At 28.3% G+C, this 15,639-nt stretch overlaps 2 protein-coding genes across 5 annotated transcripts in view; one reads left to right on the top strand and one right to left on the bottom strand.

Annotated features, from left to right (window-relative positions):
* Window positions 1–6,364: 6,364 nt before the first annotated feature.
* The window catches only part of LOC129919067 (beta-1,4-glucuronyltransferase 1-like), a 216,320-nt gene continuing 207,045 nt past the window's right edge, over window positions 6,365–15,639 (bottom strand). For all 4 annotated transcript variants that reach the window (XM_055999891.1, XM_055999892.1, XM_055999893.1 and 1 more), the window contains 5 exons: window positions 9,107–9,929; window positions 8,552–9,051; window positions 8,052–8,480; window positions 6,792–7,101; window positions 6,365–6,729 (listed from right to left, as the gene is read on the bottom strand). In XM_055999891.1, the coding sequence (XP_055855866.1) occupies window positions 6,532–6,729; window positions 6,792–7,101; window positions 8,052–8,480; window positions 8,552–9,051; window positions 9,107–9,325 (1,656 nt within the window). In that variant the 5' untranslated portion in view covers window positions 9,326–9,929 and the 3' untranslated portion in view covers window positions 6,365–6,531. The remainder of the gene's footprint in view (window positions 6,730–6,791; window positions 7,102–8,051; window positions 8,481–8,551; window positions 9,052–9,106; window positions 9,930–15,639) is intronic.
* Window positions 12,508–14,072, top strand: LOC129919070 (DNA polymerase delta subunit 3). Its single transcript, XM_055999898.1, has one exon. It carries the CDS (start codon window positions 12,619–12,621, stop codon window positions 13,984–13,986), a length of 1,368 nt encoding a protein of 455 aa, XP_055855873.1. The 5' UTR covers window positions 12,508–12,618; the 3' UTR covers window positions 13,987–14,072.

The following is a 15,639-nucleotide window of genomic DNA, read 5'->3' as shown; positions in this document are numbered from 1 at the left end:
TTGTTTGAGTGTAGTTTTATGTAAGCTTGAGTACGTCCAAATAATTTAAAAATAAATAAAAAACAAAAGTCCAGACAGCACGAATATTTGACATTTTCAAACAAAATTTCTCATTGATCTACCAGGCGCCCATGTTGGAGAAGAAGGTAATCAAAAAGAACGATCAGTCGACTTTGTTCTTTCCCCAGTTTTTGTTTTTCTTTCATTCGAAGTATTCTTAGTAGTATTATGTAGTTCTAGTAATTGTTTTAGATGTGTCTTGACAAAAATGTTCAAGCTTGTTGTTTTTCATGATAGCCTGGTGTTTCAAGGCAAGATTCATTTAAATTTTCATTCGTAGGGTGGGCTTTGATGTGTGTTCAAAAATCTTTTAGGGCTGTTGTTTCTCATGATAGCCTGGTGTTTCAAGGTTCATTTATTTTAAAATAAAAAAACAGGTTTATTTATTTTTTTTTTTTTTTTGATAATTTTTCTTTTTATTTATATTACCATTTTGGTCTGTATTACAAAACAAAAAAATATATATTTTATTTATATTTTACTCTGAACTTATAATAGTTTTAATTCTTAGATCCTCTTTTCTTTAGGATGTTTATTTTTTTTTTTAATTTTGCACTTAATACAAATCTATAAAAAGAAAAACAAATATATAACTACACGATTTAATTTTTTTTTTATTTTTAAATAACAAAATAAAAAATAAAATAATACACTATAACACATTTGTTCCCTTTGGAGAATAATTTTTTTTTTATTTTTATATTTTTTTTTACTTTATTTAACCAGAAAGCAAAGGATTCTAAGATTTTGTTTAAAATTTTTGTTTCTGTTAATTTAATTTATTTTTTTTTTGAGTACTAGTATTAATTTTGTTTTTATTTTTTTTTATTTTATATCTTCATCTAAGGCACTTTTCACTTATTTTTTTTTTTTTCAGTATAGGATAACATTTTTATTTTATTTTTGTTTTTTTTTTTCTTAAATGATTTTTTTATGATAATCATTTTTTGTATGCATTTAAATTTTTATTTTTGAGAATACATAAATTTGATTTTATTTCTTTTTAGGATTTTTTTAAAAATATTTATATGTAGACTAGCAGTTTTTTTTTAACAATAAAAAAAAAAACACAATAATAAAACTAAGATAATTGTTTTTTTAGCTTTAATTCAATAAAAAAAAGTGCCTTTTACTTACAGAATAACTACATTTTTTTTATAGTCAAGATTTTTGTTGTAGTTGTGTTGTTTTGTTATAAAGAGGAGTAATATACATTGTTGGTATTTTTTTTATAGAAAAAGGAGAACAGAAAGCCATCAACTATGTTTTTTTTTTGTATTGATATAAAATTTATATATTAAAGAGATAACAGATTAAAACAAATTGTGGTTATTAAAAATTCGATAAATACTTGATAGTTTTTAACTAACAAATTACAGGAAACTAAGAGCTGATTTTTCAATAGCCAGATAAACCCCAGTTATTCCTACGAATAAAAGTGTTTTTTTATATTGACATTTATTCTTCTGATAACTGACGATTGAAAATTCAGGGATAAATCAAATTAAAGTTTATGAGAAAATAAATTTAAGTTTATAAAAAAAAAAGAAATTGAACTAAATAATAAAAAAAATTGAAACGAAGTTTATGCGTTTGATTGGTGAAGAATTTTTTGAGAGTTGCAGTTGCACTTTTGAAATTGAACTTTCGCTTCGAATTTCTTTAAGAAACTTTTGGGATGGGAACTGTTTTGATGAAAATGTATGGCAGGTATATTGGTGATAATTGAGAACATCATGAAAGAATATAGCTAATTATTTCAATTCCCTATGAAGCTCTAAAAAACAGATTTTGAGGCTACATAAGACAGTGGCGCAAAATTTTAAACGATAAAATAAAATTTTAAAGCAATTTTAGTAAGTTATTAAGTTATAATTACTTCTGATTTTGAACCACGTAACTTATACTAAAATGTATTTACCATTTTACTCAATCTTTTAAAATTTTGCGCCAGTAATGCGTCTTTAAAAAAAAATAATTAAAACATATTGGATTTTTTGCACAAAATCTTAGCAAAAATGGCCCTTATTAATGGGCCCGAATTTAGCAAAACTCGATTATCACACAAAAATTAATGGATAATAAAAAAACTCTGTGATGGGAGCTGAAATAGAACCTAGAACCTTTGACTTGACAGTCCTTCGCACTAAGCAGACTCAGAAGGCGAATACTTTATTTTGGAATTCGGTCATTTTTATTCAACGAAGATTTGATAATACAAACAAACAAAATCTTGTTTATCGATTTTTAAAATTTTAAATAAATCGGTCGCTGTGGTGTATGTGTAACTTTTTAAACTAAAAAAAAAACTTTATAAAATTTCCATCGCTAATAATGAAATCAGTATAATTTTGTTGAAGAATTTTGTATGAGGTTGCAATCAAAATGAGAAAGAATAGGTAAACCAAATCAAAACATGCAAATAATAGTCAATATTATTTCCATTTCTGACGCTAACACAATAATTGTTCTTATTCAACAGTGAAAAATTGTAAAATTAGACTGAATAGTAGAAACTATTTTGATAAAATTGAAAAAGTGATGGCTTCTGTTAATTTTATTTATTTTAAGTAAATATTGAATTAAAGATTTTAACTCAACAGGTGTCTTATTTTTTATTCAAGAAAAACTATTATGAACTCTATAGAATTGCTTAAATGTTATTTATTACACAGAAAAAAAAAACCTACACATAATAATGGTGTCCGGAAGGCAGTATGATTTAAAAATGGCAAAATAACGAACACATCTACATTATACGTTGAACAAATCAAAATAATACACAAAACAATAAAACAAACAATTATTAAAAAAAATACTAACTATCGATTTTAAAATTCTAACAACCTGTGTTACCTATAGGAAAATATTTTATTCTATCAACTTTTTGATTTTAATTAAAATTAAAACTAAAATAATAATAAAAATAAAAAAAAAATTATAATAATTTTTGTCTTTTGTTTATTTTTTTTTAAATATAATCAATTATTACATAATTCTCCTACCTAACAACTATTTTTTTTTCTCTTTTTTTTTATTAATTTTAATTTGTTTTAACATTAAATTTTATTTCTTTCTAAATTTGTTCCATGTGTGTTTTTTATTTTGTTTCAAAATTAAGTTTATAATCATCAATTTGTTTCCCTATTTTTAGTTTTAATTATTTTATTTTTTGATCTTAGAATTTATATATGCATTATTTATTTGTATTTCTAGAAAATATTTTTTAATTTTTTTTTTTCAATAATTTTTAGTGGATACAAATGTTTTAATTTATTTTTTTTTTTGTAATTCTTAGATCTAGAGATATATCACTTTTTCACTTAAGTATTAAGTTTTATTTTTCTGTTTATATATATTTTGTTTTGTTTATTTCTTTTATTTAAAATTAATTGTTATTTATCTTGAGTTTGAAATTTTCCATTATTTTGTAGTATTTTTTTTTTCTGGGTTAGTTCTAGGATAGTTTTATTTTTGTTTTCTTCTTAAATTCAGCTTTAGCTCTTTTGCTAGGGAAGCAGTTTTGTTTGCATTATTTAAATATATATATTTATATTTTTGTTTGTTTTAATTTTGTTATTGATTTTTATTTTTGTAGTGTGTGATGTACTTAATTGAGTTGGGTATACATTATATAGATCCCCTATAGTCCAAATACTAAGAATTTTTATTTCATCAGTTTTTTTTTTTTTTTTTTGGTTTTTCAACTTTATTTTGTGTATTTTTAGTTTAGAGAGAATAGAAAAGAGATTTATTTTAAGCTTGACTTTGAAAGCATGTGTGCTTAATATCGAAGTGTTATTATTTGTAATAATGGAAAATATGTGATGTTTGAGAAGAAATGAATAATAAGAGGAAAAAAGAGTATTATCGAATACAAAACAAAAGAGCTGAGCAGCAAACTTTTATTTAAATACAATTAGACGGTTTCAGAATAGTTTGACTGATTTTGTTTTGTTTTCAATTCTTTCTAAGAAAAAAAAAAAAAAAATAGACAGTTTATTATTGACTGTTTCATAAGTTGGATGTTTTTTTTTAGTTATGCGTTGAAAATACAATTTTTTTTTAGTTTTTAACTTTTTTATATACTTTTTTATTTAAGACAAGAATATACGAACTTAAAATAAAATAATTACATTCATGCAACAAAAAAAATACAAATAATTAAGCTATACAAATATACAATTAAAAAAAAAAAAATTATCATATTTTATGTAGTTGGTATACATAATATTATTATTGGGGATTAGAAAAAATATATATGTATATGTATATGTAATTGTTTTTATTTTTTTTTTTTATTTTTATACAATGAATTTTATGATATGAAGTTTTTTGTTTGTTTTAAGAGTTATTAAAAGTTACAACATTGATAGATATTTTTTTCTTATTTTATATATTTTTTTTTTTTTTGTTTATAATTCAAAATAAATATTTTTAGCATCGAATTTGTGAGTAATTTGTGAAGTGAGTATTTGTTGGCCGGAATTCCATGAATTGAAAAATTGAATTAAGTTAAAATTTTGAGTTTTGAAATAAATGCAACGTACATACTTGGTAAGTTGAAGATGTTTTTTAATTCAAAAATTAATTTAAGTAAAGTTATAAATGCGTAAGTAGGCTTTTAAGTCTATAGATTTGAAATACTAAAACAAATCATACTAATGCCAAACAAAGGTACTGAAAAAAATGATGGGAATTTATTTTTGAGATTAAAGAATTGAATATGCTTGAGGCCAAGATAGAAATCTGCCACAAAAATAATGGGTGCTTTCATAAATGCATGGTTGCGCAAGTCTGACCAATGCAAAGCTTTCATCAATGCAAATGACAAATGTCAGGTGTTCATAAATGCAAAACGCAAATATTTGCAGCAATAAAATTTCACATGCGTTCTAAATGTACATATACTGAAAAAAAGAGACAAATATCATGCAAATGATAATTGTAGTCTTTCTTAATTGTTTCTTTTTTAAAAAGTTCTAATTTTGTGAAGGTCACAGAGAAATAATATTCGCGTTTTGAAAATTTCAAAAAAAAAAATAATTTGTCTCACGGAAAAAAAGTAAGACATACATAAAGTCTATCTATTTAATATAAGTGTTCTAAAAAAATAATAAAAAAAACTGACTTATTTTCATGTTTTATATGTATAATATAGCCAACAGAAGCAATCAATTGTTTCATACATTTTTAACCTTTTTTGATGCATCATTTTGCATTTTTTTAAAATTAAATAACAACAACCAACAAAGCAGTCGATTTAAACAAAAAATTAGGTTTCTGCAGCCATTTCAAAATATAGATACCTCAAGCTTAACTTCAGCTCAAAGTGGTGATTATACATTTCAGTTCATGAATAGAAATGTATGGAGCTTTTGTTCCTCTCGGAATGTAAACTTTAAAAGTCCACGAAAAATTGCATAAATGCCAAAATTGTCAAATTGTCTATTTATGATTAAGCATATAAAATTTTATAAAAAAAAAATCCTCTAAAAATAAGAAAAAAAGTTCTATATTAACATTAAAAAAATAAAATAAAATAAGTATATCTTCACTCCAAACTACTCACAAATACTAATGAACTATGATACTTTCTACATTATTTCCCCAACTTTTGGTTGCCCTCATTCCACAATTATTAAGATATTTTTTTTTTTTATTTGAAAAATTAGTTTTTCATGTTTAAATAAAATAAAACAACATTTTCATCTTACAGAAATCTTTACATTACAATATAATACAACTCGTTACTAAAATAAAACAAACATAAAAGGAAACATACACTCTTAGTCTTAATCTAAACACTTTCTTAACTATTTTATTCGTTTACTTTAAGCAAACTTTAGGTATTTTACTTATAGACATTATTAATTATAGAAAATTAAAAATAAAATGAAAATAATACAACATTAAAAACATTTGCACTTAAATTAAAAAGAAAAATTACAGAAATCATTAACTAAAAAAAAAAAAAAAAAAAAAAACAGATCACGATTACTACACAAACACACACGCATACTTATATATAAGAGTGTTGGTTCCCATCATCATCATAATACATAGTAATATCGATATCTTTATATATATAAGTAGTATTTAAATAAATATTTATACAAATTACAAAAAATAAAAATAATAAAAAAATAAAATTCTTATCATGCATGTGTGTAATCAGTATTTTATAGGTATACGTCAATTATTATTTCTGCATCTGAATATATGTATGTGTATGTGGGATAGTGTTTAAATGTACATTATACATATTTATGCATCATACACACAATATAATATATATTCAATGTTGTTTTTTTTTTTCAAAATCAGATAAGTTTACTTAGTAAATTCTTAATGATCTCCGATAAATATCCTTTTTTACTACTAATTTGTCTACTATTCGTATCTAAGTTAAGTCTTTTCTTCTTTATCATTCTTTGAAGAGGAAGGAAAAAAGGATATTTATCATAATTACTATACCGCACATCCTTTTCGTTGGCCATACATTATTCTTAATTCAGGATAGATGATTTTTTTAATTAGCTGATTTGTTTTTCCCGCTAACATGGCACGTCTTGGATCCTTTTTAAGAACTTTAATGCCTGGTTTATGGACTAGGAATGCATTGTCCAATATATGGAACTCATAATCAAGGACACATAAAGCATATCCCTATTTAGAAAAAAGAAATCATTAATTACTTATTTCTTTTAAAAAAAAATTATAATAAATACCTGAGTCATTTTATCACTTTTGCCTTCCCAACTTAATCGCTCATCATAATGAGGATCAGCATTTGTACCAATATAGATTGGCTCCCAATGGACAAAATAACCAACTCTCTTGCCAATATGGAATATGCCTAATTCCTCTGTTTCATTGGCAGCCATCCATTCTTTTGATTTAGGCACTCCGTGACAACTGGAACACACTCGTTTATGGAATGGTATGGCTTTGCCAAGTCGTAGTAACTCTTGTAATTCGGTTTTGTCTCTTGGCACTGCAGCTGAACTTTCCACTTCGAATATTGATAGAGGAAAAACTCTGCGAATTAGAGGAGTTTTAAATTACAATTAAATTAGAAGAAAACATAAAATTAATTTTTGGCACTAAAAAAAAAAAACAAATTTGAAAATCGTTTGAGCCGTTTGATATAACAAAATACTTTTTTTTAAAAATGGTCCCCTCAGAAGCGAGGTAACATAAGTCGAATATTTTTTTACTTGAGATGTAATGTACATAATACGTAGGTACTAAGGGCAAGTTTAGGACTCGTAAAAATGACCGAATCGAAATGGAAAATGTTGTTTTTCTCAAAAACGGCTCTAACAATTTTGAAAAAAACAATACAGTCGACTATTGGAACTTCTTTTAAGTCGGATTTCTCTCCAACTGTGCAAATTTGACTTACAGGGAGTCGAACTACATGTAATGTGGGAAATAAGGTCTTTTTACCTCGAAAATAAAAAATATATTTTTGGGATCGTTGTTAACGGTCAATTCCAATAACCATAATCTAAAAAAAAGTTGTTTTCGAGAACGTGATAAAAAAATGTTTAATTTTTTCTTAAAAATCAAAGAGAAAATGTATATTAAAGTTATATAAAAGACATTTGTTGAAATCAAACCACAACTCGTTTGAGAGAGACTAAAAAAATTTAAAAAACCGTTCAATGGGAGACACCGTTAATATTAATTTGTAAAAATCCAAAAATTTAGTTTATGAATAATTTATTGTAGGTAATTTTGTTTTATGTTGGAAATTTTAAAGCTTTAGCATACAATTTTTTTGAAATTGAATCAATCGTTTGGGAGAGACTTAGAAACTTAAAAAGGCTCTATGGTTCGTATGTACTTGCCGTTAATAAAAAAAAAATCAAAAAAAGATAGCCTTTTTCTAAAAAAACACAGCAGTTTTTGAGGATTTGAAGTTTTTTTTTTCAAAATTGTCATTTGGAAGAACAAAACACAAAAAAAAAATAATAAAATCTTACCTTGGCGCCTTTCGATGCAAATACGCCTCATTCCTCGCAATCATTTCTAAGAATTTCTTCACCAAACCCGGATTCGGATACAACTCAATATCACTTGCCAATATAAAATGTGTTAAAGCTGCATCACGGGCAATATTCCGGCCAACATTTACCGGATAAAGTAGTTTCTTTTGTGTTTTGTACAAATGACCGCCAGATAAATTGAAAAATGGCGGCGGTATGGTACAATTATAGGCTGAACTAAGTACCTGATCACTTTTCGGCACAGCCTTGGGGATATGTTTCGTACTAAAATATATATGAAATGTGACAAATTGTCGAACCAAATTACTTTCTGGCAGGCAGTCTCTTAGGTATTTTATCGAATTAACAGTTGGTGCAAAATCTGTACCAGGTGCATGTAAGGCTATGCTTACTGGTGCATTCCATCTTAAAAAAAAAAAAAATAAACAGAATATATGGTTAACTTGACAATGTTGGATAAGAATTTATAGGTTTACCTTTCTAGTAATGGAATAAGATTATCCAAAAACGTGTAATCAGCGTGCGTGGTATAAGTAATAGTTTCATGGCACTTAAGTTCGCCATGTTCAGCCCGCACATAGTTCTGCAGCACCCAAAAATCACCTCGCTGCAATGTGACTGGTTTGTAGTCATGTTCATGGCATTTCAACAGTGACCGCAGTCTTTCGTCAAAGTCTTTTTCGTCACCCGTCACCATGTAGCCATCGGGACTGGAATTATTAACATAAGAGCTAGACTCTTGGATGCCACCAGCATCCAATGTGGAATCAGTCGGTGCTTCTGAGATTTTCTTGTCAGGAATCATTTTCAGTTCGAGAACTAGAGGATGTTCCGGTGTAGGATTGTCATTTCCTACAGCTGCCGGAGCTTCGTCTTCTTCTTGCTGCTGCTGGGCTTGCGTTTGTTGTTGTTGGGATTGTTGGCGTTGTTGCAACTGTTGAGGTTTGTCCTCAGATGTTGACTGAGGACTTTGATCCTTTAAAGAAAAAAATATTGTAAAAGGTTCTTAAGAGATAGTTTAGATTTTGTACCTGTTGTGACAACGGTTCTCGAACATTCGCCTGTTCACCTTTAAACGGCGGTACCGCATCCAAATGCTGAGCTTTTGGTGACTCATCTTGGATTATGTACGCCGATCCTGTGGAGAAATTACTCCCTCCACCAATCATCACATGACTGCCAAGGTAAAGGATCACGGCCACATTTATAATGATACTGCAGCGCAGTAGCCAATTTCGTCTCGTGAACATTTTTGAGGGATTTTTATGAATGAAATTCTTGAATTTTGAAATATTTGTGCGGTTTTTTTGAACAAACAAAAAGTTAATTTTTTTTAAGTACACTTAAGAGATACGTGTGTTAATTTTTTAAAAATTAAATTAAATTTATGCAAATAAAAATTTTATTTGGTAAGTTATGAATTTTTAGCCTCTGAATTTTGTAGTTTGTCTATATTTTCTGAGGTTTTTTTAGTTTGTTTTATATTTTTTGTTGTTGTTTGTTGCAAGTTGCGCAAATATTTATAAATCTTATATCTCGAAAGTGCTGGTAGTTTTTTTTTTAATTTTTTTGTTTTTAATTGTATTTGAAGAGAGACATAAACTCGACACGATAAAAAGGGCTAAAGGAAGAATTTTCAGCTTTTAGTTGAGCGTTTCAGTCGAGCCCCTTGGGAGTTTTTAAATTTTTCATTTGTTTTACGATAACCACGTGAGGTTACTTGCTTTTTCGTCCTCATTTAGAGTTATTTTGTTTGATTTGCTGCCCAATAATTTTGGTTTTTTTTATTTTTATTTGTTCTTCTTTAGGTTTATTTGTTTCATTGGTTTTACTTAATTTCACATAGATTTATTTCTGAAAATAAAAAAAGCAAAATAAAATTAATAAATAAAGTTTCAAAATTAGGTTCTGAGAATCAAAAAAGAGTTTTAAAAATTGGCCAAAAGATATCGGCTTCGGAATGTAAGGAAAAGAAAGAAAAAAAAAAAAATGTTTCGTTCGAAATATCTCAAGAATCAAACCTCTAAAAAAATGTTTAGTTTTCAGTTATGAATAGAGCTTAAAGAGACCTTCCTTTGATGTCTCACTCGATGGATTTGGAGGAATTATTTAAAAATGGGATTTTTTTTGGCAAGGGGTTAACCTTGATTTTTTCTAAAAAATCTGAAAAAAATAAATTTGTAAATTTTTTACCGGAATGCATAGGCCTGTTCACTGTCAGCTCATATCTGTAAACCAAAACTTGTTTCGAGACTTTGGTCAAAAGATATCGGATTCGGAACGTAGGAACGTAAGGAAAAGAAAGAAAAAAATTTTGGTTGAAAATATCTCAGGAACCGGACCTCCAGGAAACTTATAGTTTTCAGTTATGAATAGAGGTTAAAAAGACCTTTCTTTTGATGTCTCACTCGATGGATTCGGAGGAAATTTTTAAAAATTGAATTTTTTGGGAAGGGGTTAACCTTGATTTTTCTCAAAAATATGAAAAATAAATAAATTTGAAATTTGTTTACCAGAATGCACAGGCCTGTTTACTGTGAACTCATATCTGTAAACCAAAACTTGTTTTGAGACTATGGTCAAAAGATATCGACTTCGGAATGTAAGGAAAAGAATGAAAAAAATGTTTGGTTGAAAATATCTCAGGAACTAGATATCCAAGAAACTATTGGTTTTCATTTAGGAATAGAGCTTAAAAATAACTTTTGTTTTATGTCTCACTTGATTAAGAGAAAATATATGTTTCCGTCCGTCAGCCGCTCAATACATCGGTGTACTCAAAGGTGTACTCAAAGGTGTACTCAAAGTCGTTTATGAGGAAGTCATAACGGTTCAAAATATATTTTCGGTATCTATTTGAAAAGTACAACTTACTTTATTTGAGAAGCATTTTAAGCCAAATTTTTAGCTTAGAGACGTTTTTGAAAAATGAAAAAAAAAATATAAATGTCCTATTTTGGTTCAATGACAAGTACCGTTAGTTTAAGTCCTATAAAAATTGTATTATCTAAAGAATCACCCTTACAATAATTGGCATTCATTCAAAATATGTTAGTCTTCATCAAAAATATAGCCCATACAAAATTTCGAAGCTGCGGAAAAAATTGTAATAAAGTTTTTTTAATCCAATTATTTTTATTAACCTGAAACTCTAGCGAATCTTGACCGCATACGATAAGCCTTATCAGGGTCAAATTTTATATGAAACAAAAAACATAAATTCGTTTTTAAAAGGAAAACAACCAAATCTGAAATCAAATTAAGCCCCAAAAAAGGTATGCAGTTTGATTTCTTTTATTAAGACAAGACGCATTTGTAGAAAAAAAAATCAAATAGAGTCGTTTTTTTAAATAAGTAAGTAATTTTTTGAAAAAAATTATTTAAATAAAATTTAAAAATTTAAAATGCTTATAAAATAAATTTTATTTAAATTATTTTTTTCAAAAAATTATTTAAATTGAAAAAAAAAACGACTGTATTTTGATTTTTTTTCTTCTAAAAATGCGTCTAAGGCCGAGTGTGAATTGCGTTAAATAGTTAACACCGTGTAAAATTTTTGACACTATTGAGGTGAATAAAAAATGTTCAGCTGTTAAAAATTTATTAGGCTCTGGACCTGGTTAAATTTTTTTGTAGATGGTTTTGTTTTGTTTTTTTTTATTAAAAAGGAGTTTCATGGCAGAAAAGAGGCAGAGAAAAATATTAAACAATAAGCCATACAGCTGAAATTTTGCTGTTCACCTTAATAGTGTCAAAAATTTTACACGGTGTTAACTATTTAACGCAATTCACACACGGCCTTAATAAAAGAAAACAAACTGAATACCTATTTGGGTACTGCCTATATAGAAATATTTAAATTTTTGTCAAAAATCATGTAAAAAACTACACTATAATTTCAGAGTATCCAAACAGAAATTTTGTTTAAAATGATGAAAAAATTTGAAATATTTCTCTTTAAGGAAGTTCCTAAACAGACCTTTTAATAACGTATTTCATCTGTTATACCAAATATTTCTAACACTTTATACAATTTAAATAGTATCGACATCCGTGTCTTTATTTTATTTTATTCCCCACACCACAGCAACATTCAAAAAGTAGCATCCATCTTCTTGTCTATCTACAAACATTATTGACTTATTCAAAAATCTTGAATTTTAATAGCGCAGAAGAAACAGCACAATAAAAACTATTGAATTAATAAATTGTAGAAGACATGATAGTTTTTTTCTTATATCATATTCACACCTAAATTATTTCAAATTTCCAATTCAAAAAGTAACGTCTTTTTTCAAACTGTTATACAAAATACACCTCAAATTTTATTCACCACAAAATACACACCACAATTCACTTCACATCCACAAATAAATCGCACATCGCTGACAACACAAACTGTCATATGACAGTTCAATATGACAGTTCAAAAGAAAAGTCATTTGTGAAAAGACCTGCGCGGGAATTGAATTTGAATTTATTTTGTGTTTAAATAAAATTTGTTTATTTCTTTCATAAAATTGCACAAAAATAATACAAAAACATGTCAACAAAAACCCTAACCAATGACTTGGACAACTGTTTAATCAATTTCGATCACAAAATATTAATCACCAATTTGTTGGACGATTATGGTGGTTTATTAGAAGAAACTGCAAAAACAGTTCAACAATTTCTCGCTGCCGAAGAAAAAAAAGGCAAAGAATTTGAGAAAATTTACCTTCTTCGTGGAACTCAATTAGATTCTAATGATGAGGTAATAACTTTAGTAAATAATGATAAATTGAATGAAAGAAAAGAAAAACTGAGAAATGCTCAGAGTTTGCTTTACAGTGCCGAAATAAAAGGTGGCACCAAATCACCACCAACAGAATTTGTTCCATTGCGACAAATGGCAATTAAATTAGACAGTTTGGTTGTCAAAGATATTCCAGTGATGGTTAATCCTGGACTGTTGCCAACTTCGTCAAATGGAACAAGTTCCGTCAAAGAATCGGTGGCAAATACAAAAAAACCGGGAGGCGCTCTTGGAGCAATGTTTAAAAAACAAGAAACTAAAGAAGCAGCAGCTTCTGCTGCTCCAAAGTCGGCTCCCGACACAAGTACACCAAAAAGACCAGAACCTGAAAAGAAAACAGACAAATCAGGTCCTCTCGGGGCAATGTTCAAAAAACAGGAAGCCGCGGCTTCTAAAAAGAGTCCCAAAGCCGAACCAGAGAAGAAAACTAATTCTCTGGGGGCAATGTTTAAGAAACAAGAAGCTGCCGCTGCTAAAAAGTCTCCCACAAAGTCAAATGACAAACCCGATTCCAAATCGTCTAGAACAAAACTTTCTAGCTTCCTCACAAAAAAAGACGAAGATAAGCCCAAATCTTCTCCTCCTAAAAAGAAAGAAACCCCCAAAATCAAAGAGGAACCTACACCATCAAATATCTCAGTAAATTTATTTGAAGAGAGTGAATCTTCGGATGATGAAGAAGCTTTGGACGCTTTGAAGCGTCAAGTTCTTACAGACGAAGATGAAAATGATGATGATAAACCAGCGACAAGTAATAAACGTCGTCGGATTGTTGATTCCGACGAAGATGAGGAAGATACTGGGCCAGAAGTTAAAATCGAACGAAAAGAAGAGACCGAAGAAAAAGTCGAAGAAATGGAAGTTGAGGAAACAGAGGAACCAACAAAATCGGAAACATTCTTGGATGATGATGGATTTGTTGTTACGAAGAAGGCAAAAAGGCAATCACTTCCTAAAAAGAAACCGAATCCAACTCCGGTGAAGATTAAAACTCCATCGAAAGTTAAGAAAGAAAGTCCACCGTCGAGTAAGAAGAAGGAAACAACGAGTAAGACAACAACAGGTCCGAAAACGAAACAAGGGAATATTATGAACTTTTTTACAAAGAAATAAATTTTTAATAAATATGGGAAAAGGGGTAGGAGGGAGCGAGAGCTATTTTTTGAATGAAATAAAGGTTAGAATTTATGTTACAGAAATTTGTTGTTGTTTTATTTTTTGTCGCTTTGGTTATTCTGGATTTTTAGTCGCAGTTGGATGGTTTTCATTATATTTTTGAATGAGTTTTGTTGGCTTCAGCAAGGGTTCCATCCAACTAAGGGAGGTTTCCCATCGTATTCGACATTCAGAGACGTGTAGCATAGACAGATCAGAAGTAAGTATCAAAGACGAGAGAGAGTTAAGATTTCCTTGAGATCGATAATATCCCCGAATAAGGACAAAGAAGAAGCTAATGGGCGCATGCACAAACCTAGGTGCTACGTAGTCGACTCGTTCTGATTGGCTGAAAAGAACTAAAAAATTAGGTAAAATTTCCCCTCCGACGACGTAGTGTAAAAATTTTCGACTTCTAAGTTAGCTGACATTTCTCAGTCAGCTGTTTGATGGAAACAAATTCTCTTTGAATTTTAAATTTGGTGGAATTGATAAAAAAAAAACATATAAAATAAAATTAATTATGCAGTATGTGAATATAAATCAGGAAATTGAGGAATTTCAAAGAAAAAAAGCTATTTAAACCAATTAAAACACATTTTTTTTACTACATCTGTCACCTAGCTTTGTAGTGCAAATTCGCATTCCAAAAGCTAGTTGAAACTCGACTACGTAGCACCTAGGTTTGTGAATGCGCCCAATGTGAATATAAAGTCTCAAACGGAAGGAAATTGAGTTTCGGCAGAGATAGGGGAAAGAAAAGAGAACCATCAGCATTGTCGCCTCAGAAGCAAAGTCTCTTATGTCAAAATTTAGCGATTTTGATTTTTGTTTTGTGATTTTTTCTATATGCTTAAATCAAATTCAAATTCAAGTCTCAATAAATCTAAATTTGAATTTGATTAAAGTACATATATAGAAAAAATCAGAAAACAATAAGTTTTTTTCTGGTCAAACTGTCATTAAAATACTTCTTAACTGAAGGCGTGAGAGCATAATCTCGTTTTGCATATTAGGTACCCTCCCTATCGGTTTCATTTCAATGCAAAAGGACAGTTTTTAAAGCGACATAAGTGTTTCAATTTTTTTGTTTTTTTAAGAGATTTTGAAAAAACGAATTATACTATTCGATAGACGACCAAAAATTAAATTTTAATTGTTCTATTATTAAAAAAAAAAACAACTTTTGAATCGAATTAAACATGTATTTTTGATTTTAAACTGACTATGCTTTCCTTTGTCATCCAACGCGTTCCAAAAATATTTAACAATTCATTTTGGAATAGAGTTGTTTTGAAAGTCATGCATAGGAATAGTTTAGTTTTGAAACTTAGCAACAAAATTATTTTGCTTTATATCAGGAATAGTGTTTTTTTGATTGTTTTTATTCTCAAATAATATGGAATACATTCGTTTTGATGCAAACCATAATATTTCTATTATGTATAACTCTGGAACAAGTTGGCTTTGAAAGTGTTCAACCACACTCAAAGAAAGAGGTTGAAAAATTGAGATAAACTGCGTTTCTAACTCATTTTTCACAAAAAGTGGAATAGATTGTTTTTGATTCTAGGGGACACAATTGTAACTTGATTGGAGTACCCGGTGGAT

The sequence above is a fragment of the Episyrphus balteatus genome, chromosome 4 (genome assembly GCF_945859705.1).
Source record: "Episyrphus balteatus chromosome 4, idEpiBalt1.1, whole genome shotgun sequence".
NCBI lineage: Eukaryota > Metazoa > Arthropoda > Insecta > Diptera > Syrphidae > Episyrphus > Episyrphus balteatus.
Note: the sequence above shows the minus strand (reverse complement) of the source record. Positions and strands in the feature narration are given on the sequence as shown.

Coding starts and splice junctions, on each gene's coding strand:
- LOC129919070 (XM_055999898.1), top strand. CDS start 12,619: ATGTCAACAAAAACCCTAACCAATGACTTGGACAACTGTTTAATCAAT.